This window comes from Lucilia sericata, unplaced genomic scaffold (assembly GCF_015586225.1).
Source record: "Lucilia sericata isolate MDLA Ls3-8-SP2 unplaced genomic scaffold, ASM1558622v1 Contig004197F_arrow, whole genome shotgun sequence".
NCBI classification, from domain to species: Eukaryota; Metazoa; Arthropoda; class Insecta; order Diptera; family Calliphoridae; genus Lucilia; species Lucilia sericata.
In genome coordinates this window covers 17,509-25,470 of record NW_023997181.1, presented here as the reverse complement: position 1 = coordinate 25,470, position 7,962 = coordinate 17,509, and the positions used below count along the sequence as shown (strand labels likewise).

Sequence of the window (7,962 nt, the reverse complement as noted above, 5' to 3'; positions counted from 1 at the left end):
TAGTCAAGACTATAGACTGGTCTATAGTCAAGACTATAGACTGGTCTATAGTCAAGACTATAGACTGGTCTATAGTCAAGACTATAGACTGGTCTATAGTCAAGACTATAGACTGGTCTATAGTCAAGACTATAGACTGGTCTATAGTCAAGACTATAGACTGGTCTATAGTCAAGACTATAGACTGGTCTATAGTCAAGACTATAGACTGGTCTATAGTCAAGACTATAGACTGGTCTATAGTCAAGACTATAGACTGGTCTATAGTCAAGACTATAAGACTGGTCTTTAGTCAAGACTATAGACTGGTATTTAGTCAAGACTATAGACTGGTCTATAGTCAAGACTATAGACTGGTCTATAGTCAAGACTATAGACTGGTCTTTAGTCAAGACTATAGACCAGTTGTCATATCTAAGGTTTATTACACATCAAGACAATTGACTGTTCTTAAATCTATAGTTCTTAATCTATAGTTCAGACTAAAAATTGGTCTATAGTTAAAACTATAGACAGGTTTATATTTAGGACTATAGACAGGTCTATAGTTAAGACTGTAGACAGATCTATAGTTAAGACTATTGACAGGTCTATAGTTAAGACTATAGGCAGGGGTATAGTCAGGTCTATAGTCAGTTCTATAGTCAAGACTATAGGCAGGTCTATAGCCAAGACTAAAGGTAGGTCTATAGTCAAAACTATGTATAGGCAGGTCTATAGTCAAGGCTATAAGCAGCTCTAAAGCTAAGGCTACAGGCAGGTCTATAGTCAAGGCTAAAGGCAGGTCTATAGTCAAGACTATAGGCAGGTCTATAGTCAAAACTATGTATAGGCAGGTCTATAGTCAAAACTATGTATAGGCAGGGGTATGGTCAAGGCTATAGACTGGTCTATAGTCAAGGCTATAGACTGGTCTGTAGTCAAGGCTATAGACTGGTCTATAGTCAAGGCTATAGACTGGTCTATAGTCAAGGCTATAGACTGGTCTATAGTCAAGGCTATAGACTATTCTATAGCAAGGCTATAGACTGGTCTATAGTCAAAGCTATAGGCAGATCTATAGTCAAGACTATAGGCAGATCTACAGTCAAGACTATAGGCAGATCTATAGTCAAGACTATAGGCAGATCTATAGTCAAGACTATAGGCAGATCTATAGTCAAGACTATAGGCAGATTTGTAGTCAAGACTATAGGCAGGTCTATAGTCAAGCAGGTTTATAGGCAAGGCTATAGGCAGGTCTATAGACAAGGCTATAGGCAGGTCTATCTAAAGTCAGGACGATAAATTGGTCTATAGTCATTACTATAGTCAAAACTATAGACTGATTCTATAGTCAAGACAATTATTATTACTGGTGTAATATTAAGGATAAGTTTATATTAAATTTCAAGGACATTATGATATGTATGTAGTTTTTATTTGTTAATTTAGGGTTTTTAGTTTAATTTATTTTTTCAGTTTAAAACTTATTACTAAATGTTTCTTAGGTTTTTCACATTACTAATAAAAAAATCAACTCTTTTTCGATGCGCTGAATATGAGATTTGTGTAGCTTATTTATTAGTGTTCAGTAGTTTTGTTATGTAATCATGGTCACCGCGACTATAGACTGCAACATCTTGCCTAAGAACTTCTTCGAATAACTCGTAATCAATGTTATCCAATTCAACTGAAAACTCTGTTCCCAATAATGGATTGTAGATTTTGAATTTTTTTACTTTGTTACCCGTTTTTTTATAGAAACCAAATCCATAGATAATCGTTAGATAAAATCTACTTAATGGTAAGTTCGACCCGTAATATGTAAGCGATTTATATTGAGAGGTCTTTATTTCATATATTACTTGATCATCAAATATCAAATCGGCATCTGCAGTAAAATAATCACAATCGAGCTGGGGATTTAAGATGACAGACTTATAGGGAACCTTTTCCAAATAATCTATAATTTCTAGCAAATTATCTTCGTTTACAGTATAATCACTTTGCGGTATATCGTGGCGAACTGATATTAGACTTGATAGTGATACAATTTTAATACTTTTAATTATGTCCATGGCCTTGGTATTGGGATCTTTAAAAATTTCATAATGCTCTTTAATTAAATTTCGCAATGTAAGATTTTTACCAATTATGTAATTACTTGGCGTTTTTAAAATCTTTTCGGTTATTGTATCCATTATTTCTATGTTAAATTGATTGGATAAATATTTTCTTATAAAATAATTCACAAAATATCCATGGGCTAAAAAATAACGATTTCTCTTTACATCTTCACTATATTGAAATGAGCTTCCAATTTGTCGTTCCTCGATTTTTGTATCTTTAACTAGAGTTTCGAAAAACTGCTTGACATTAGGAAAGATATCCAAACTTGTTAGTGCTACTCTAGTTGCTAGGGGTATTGTTGAAATTGATCTTTTTTCGAGCTCAAGGCGACTATAGACAGCAACATCTTGCCTAAGAACTTCTTCGAATAACTTGTAATCAATATTATGCAATTCAACTGAAAACTCTGCACCCAATAATGTATTGTAGATTTTGAATTGTTTTACTTTTTTACCCGTTTTCTTATAGAAGCCAAATCCATAGATAATGGTTAGATAAATTCTACTTAACGGTAAGTTCGACCCACACAGTGAAAGGGATTCATATTTAGACGTATTTATTTCATATATTACTTCATCATCAAATATCAAATCGGCATCTGCGGTAAAATAATCACAATCTAGTTGGGGATTTAAGATGACAGACTTATAGGGAACCTTTTCCAAATAATCTATAATTTCTAGCAAATTATCCTCGTTCACAGTATAACCACTTTTCGGTACATGGCGGTGAGCTGATATTAGACTTGATAGTGATACAATTTTAATACTTTTAATTATGTCCATGGCCTTGTTGTTTGGATCTTTAAAAATTTCATAATGCTCTTTAATTAAATTTCGCAATATCAGATTGTCACCAGTAATGTAATCACTTGGATTTTTTAAAATCTCTTCGGCATTTGCATCCATTGCTTCTATATTAAATTGATTGGATAAATGTTTTCGTATAAAATAATTCACAAAAACTCCATATTCTGAATTAAGACGCTTTCTCTTTACATCTTTACTGTATTGAAATGATCTTCCAACTTGTCGTTTCTCTATTTTTGTAGTTTTGACCAGAGCTTCGAGAAACTGTCTGACATTAGGAAACTTTTCCAAACTTTGTGTTATAATTATTGTTGTTGCAGGGGGAATTGGTAAAATTGACATGTTTTCGACAATTTTAAAGTTTATGAAATAGCTAAAAACTTAAAATTTTTAGTAAAATTTGTATATGAATTTTAAATAAATCAAATTTTACATTATTTACTTACCAGGTGGTTTAAAAACAGCTTATTTTTGCTTTCAAAACATGAAAGTATGAAAATGAAATAATTAAAAGTATAAATATAGAATTTTAGCACGAGCTGATAAAAAGACGTATAAATACTAAATGTTTGTATTGAATAATTTATCGCTGCACTTGTGAAATTCGACTTCTCGTATAATAAAGATTTGTACTCTTTCGCTCTCTCTCCCACTCCCACTCCCAGTAAGGAGAAGTTAGATATAGAAAAATTAACAGTCGTGTGAACATTTACTGCACACTTTCAAATAGAATTTTGCAGAACTCTTATAAATTATGTATAAATATTCGGATATTTCCCCAGTTATGCATGTATGTATGTGTAACAGCTGCTTAAATAAGTTCTTTTTTGCAGTTTGATTTAAAATTATATTATTTTTCGCAAATTTTTTAATTGGAATAAATCCAGTTTACAAACTCGACTACAGACATAGACTCGAGTCTATAGTTAAAACTAGTTTCAAAACTGATCTATACTTAAGACTAAGTTTTTGTCAAGACTATAGACTGGTTTAATGCCATGACTATAGATGGGTTTACAGTCAAGATTGTAGACTGTTCTGCAGTCAAGGCTATAGACTGGTCTATAAAGGCTGGTAACTGATCCATAGACATGACTATATACTGGCTTATAGGACATTAGACCGATAAAGACTATTGACTAGTCTTGGTTATAGTGTAGTCTTTAGTCTGGGCTAGTCTACATAACAGTCTATAGGCTGGAATATAGACAAATTTATAGACTGAAATATAGACAAAGCTATAGTCTGGACTATAGAACTGTCTATAGGCTGGACTACATAACTGCCTATAGGCTGGACTATATGACTGTCTATAGTCTGGACTATAGATTAGTCTATAGTCTGGACTATAGATCAGTCTATAGTCTGGACTATAGAACAGTCTATAATCTGGACTATAGATCAGTCTATAATCTGGACTATAGATCAGTCTATAGTCTGGACTATAGATCAGTCTACAGTCTGGACTATAGATCAGTCTATAGTCTGGACTATAGATCAGTCTATAGTCTGGACTATAGATCAGTCTATAGTCTGGACTATAGATCAGTCTATAGTCTGGACTATAGATCAGTCTATAGTCTGGACTATAGATCAGTCTATAGTCTGGACTATAGATCAGTCTATAGTCTGGACTATAGATCAGTCTATAGTCTGGACTATAGATCAGTCTATAGTCTGGACTATAGATCAGTCTATAGTCTGGACTATAGATCAGTCTATAGTCTGGACTATAGATCAGTCTATAGTCTGGACTATAGATCAGTCTATAGTCTGGACTATAGATCAGTCTATAGTCTGGACTATAGATCAGTCTATAGTCTGGACTATAGATCAGTCTATAGTCTGGACTATAGATCAGTCTATAGTCTGGACTATAGATCAGTCTATAGTCTGGACTATAGATCAGTCTATAGTCTGGACTATAGATCAGTCTATAGTCTGGACTATAGATCAGTCTATAGTCTGGACTATAGATCAGTCTATAGTCTGGACTATAGATCAGTCTATAGTCTGGACTATAGATCAGTCTATAGTCTGGACTATAGATCAGTCTATAGTCTGGACTATAGATCAGTCTATAGTCTGGACTATAGATCAGTCTATAGTCTGGACTATAGATCAGTCTATAGTCTGGACTATAGATCAGTCTATAGTCTGGACTATAGATCAGTCTATAGTCTGGACTATAGATCAGTCTATAGTCTGGACTATAGATCAGTCTATAGTCTGGACTATAGATCAGTCTATAGTCTGGACTATAGATCAGTCTATAGTCTGGACTATAGATCAGTCTATAGTCTGGACTATAGATCAGTCTATAGTCTGGACTATAGATCAGTCTATAGTCTGGACTATAGATCAGTCTATAGTCTGGACTATAGATCAGTCTATAGTCTGGACTATAGATCAGTCTATAGTCTGGACTATAGATCAGTCTATAGTCTGGACTATAGATCAGTCTATAGTCTGGACTATAGATCAGTCTATAGTCTGGACTATAGATCAGTCTATAGTCTGGACTATAGATCAGTCTATAGTCTGGACTATAGATCAGTCTATAGTCTGGACTATAGATCAGTCTATAATCTGGACTATAGATCAGTCTATAATCTGGACTATAGATCAGTCTATAGTCTGGACTATAGATCAGTTTATAGTCTGGACTATAGATCAGTCTATAGTTTGGACTTTTGATCAGTCTATAGTCTGTACTATAGGTCAGTCTATAGTCTGGGCTATAGATTAGACTATAGTCTGGACTATAGATCAGTCTATAATCTGGACTATAGATCAGTCTATAGTCTGGACTATAGATCAGTCTATAGTCTGGACTATAGATCAGTTTATAGTCTGGACTATAGATCAGTCTATAGTTTGGACTTTTGATCAGTCTATAGTCTGTACTATAGGTCAGTCTATAGTCTGGACTATAGATTAGACTATAGTCTGGACTATAGATCAGTCTATAATCTGGACTATAGATCAGTCTATAGTCTGGACTATAGATAAGTCTATAGTCTGGACTATAGATCAGTCTATAGTCTGGACTATAGATCAGTCTATAGTCTGGACTATAGATCAGTCTATAATCTGGACTATAGATCAGTCTATAGTCTGGACTATAGATCAGTCTATAGTCTGGACTATAGATCAGTTTATAGTCTGGACTATAGATCAGTCTATAGTTTGGACTTTTGATCAGTCTATAGTCTGCACTATAGGTCAGTCTATAGTCTGGACTATAGATTAGACTATAGTCTGGACTGTAGATCAGTTTATAGTATAGACTATAGATCAGTTTATAGTATGGACTATAGATCAGTCTATCGCTGGATTATAGACTAGTCTATAGTCAGGACTATGGACCATTCTGCGGGTCTGAATTATAGACCAACCTATCTTCTTGATTATATACAAGCCTATAGTCTGGACTATAGACGAGCCAATTGTCTGGACTGTAAATCAGTCTATGGTCTGGACTATATACCAGTCTATGGTCTGGAATAGAACAATATATTTTCTGGACTATAGATCAGTCTATTGTGTTGACTATAGATCAGTCTATAGTCTGGACTATAGATCAGTCAGTCTGTATTATTAGTCTATAGTCTTCCTAACGTACATGTATGGATATGTGTGAGTTTTAAAATACAATTTTTAAAAATATAAAGCTTTATATAGTTACTGGCTTACCCTGGGTGCTTCGCTATCCCAATCAAAATTAAATACAAAATTTAACTTAGGTTCACCCTCTAAACGTACTTACATATTTCGAAAATGTACCAGATCTATCAGTTCTTTTTAGGAGTAGATGAGGATGTATTAAAAATGTTTCTTTTATCTCAAGGAAATCTTTTTTATAAGTACTTCCCCCTTTTTACCCCAAAATCACTCCTTAGTGGATCTACATAAACAAACAAAAAAAAAAAAAAACTACTGTCAAAATTTCATGATTCTAGTTTCGGGTGATAATGAATCAGTCACTCAGTAACGTGGTTCTTTTATATATACATATACATATGTATAAAGATTATCCGTCAGAGAGACAGTGATAAACTTGCATGTAATTTTTAACCTTGACTTTGAATATTTTTTAAAAATAGTCGTTCAATCACTTAAAAATGTTTTTAATTCTAGCGACAACTTAACGAAAAAATAGTTTTGAGCTCAAAAAAATAAACTGGTTTTATACGATTTCATATAAACAAATAATTTGTTTATATATATTTTTTGTAGCATAGGTCAGTTAACTAATATGAAGCGGAATGTGTTTTAATTTTGGTTTGTTTTTAAATTATAAGTTATTTTTTTTGTAAATTATTTTGTTACAGTAAAATGGAGGAATATATTTCTGTTTTTAGAAGTGTAGTATACCATAGTATGGACTTTAGACTAGTCTATGAACAGCCTATAATCTGGACTATAGAACAGTCTATAGTCTGGATAGTCTGTAGTCTAGACTAAAGATCAGTCTATTGTATGAACTAAAGACCAGTCTATGTTCTGTACTAAAAAAAACAGCCTATGGATTGTATAGTCTGGACTATAGAACAGTTTATATTCGGAACAACAGAACAGTATACAGTCTATAGTCTGGACTACAGAACGGTCAATAGTCTGCACTAAAGTCTATAGTCTGGACTACAGAACAGTCCATAGTCTGGAGTCCAGAACAGTCTATAGTCTGTACTACAGAAACAGTCTATAGTTTGCACTATAGAGCAGTCAATAGTCAGGACAGTCTATAGCCTAGACTATAGAACAGTCTATAGTTTGGACTATAGATATGTCTATAGTCTGGACTATAGTCTGGACTATAGAACAGTCTATAGTCTAGACTACAGACCAGTCTATAGTCTGGACTGAAGACCAGTCTACAGTCTGGAATATAGAACTGTCTATAGTCTGAACTATAGAATAACTTATAGTCTGGACTATAGAACTGTTTACTGCCTGGACTATAGAACTGACTATAGTGTGGACTTTAGAGCTGTCTATTGTCTGGACTATATATAGAACTGTTAATAGTCTGAACTAT

The 7,962-nt window shown here is 33.6% G+C and overlaps 1 protein-coding gene across 3 annotated transcripts; it reads right to left on the bottom strand.

The window, feature by feature from the left end:
• Positions 1–1,404: 1,404 nt before the first annotated feature.
• LOC119615138 lies at positions 1,405–6,705 on the bottom strand. Of its 3 annotated transcripts, none has more exons than XM_037971220.1 (2): positions 6,691–6,705; positions 1,405–3,294 (listed from the first exon to the last, which is right to left on the bottom strand). In XM_037971220.1, the coding sequence occupies exon 2, from the start codon at positions 3,261–3,263 to the stop codon at positions 1,557–1,559; it is 1,707 nt and encodes a 568-aa protein (XP_037827148.1). In that variant the 5' UTR covers positions 3,264–3,294; positions 6,691–6,705; the 3' UTR covers positions 1,405–1,556. The 3 variants fall into 3 exon arrangements, with proteins under 3 accessions (XP_037827148.1, XP_037827146.1, XP_037827145.1); XM_037971218.1 differs by lacking the exon at positions 6,691–6,705 and adding an exon at positions 3,368–3,474 and having other exon boundaries at positions 1,405–3,301; XM_037971217.1 differs by lacking the exon at positions 6,691–6,705 and adding an exon at positions 3,368–3,473.
• Between the last annotated feature and the right edge of the window lie 1,257 nt (positions 6,706–7,962).

Bases quoted from the DNA above. Each gene is read 5' to 3' on its own strand.
- LOC119615138 (XM_037971220.1), bottom strand. From the start codon at position 3,263: ATGTCAATTTTACCAATTCCCCCTGCAACAACAATAATTATAACACAA.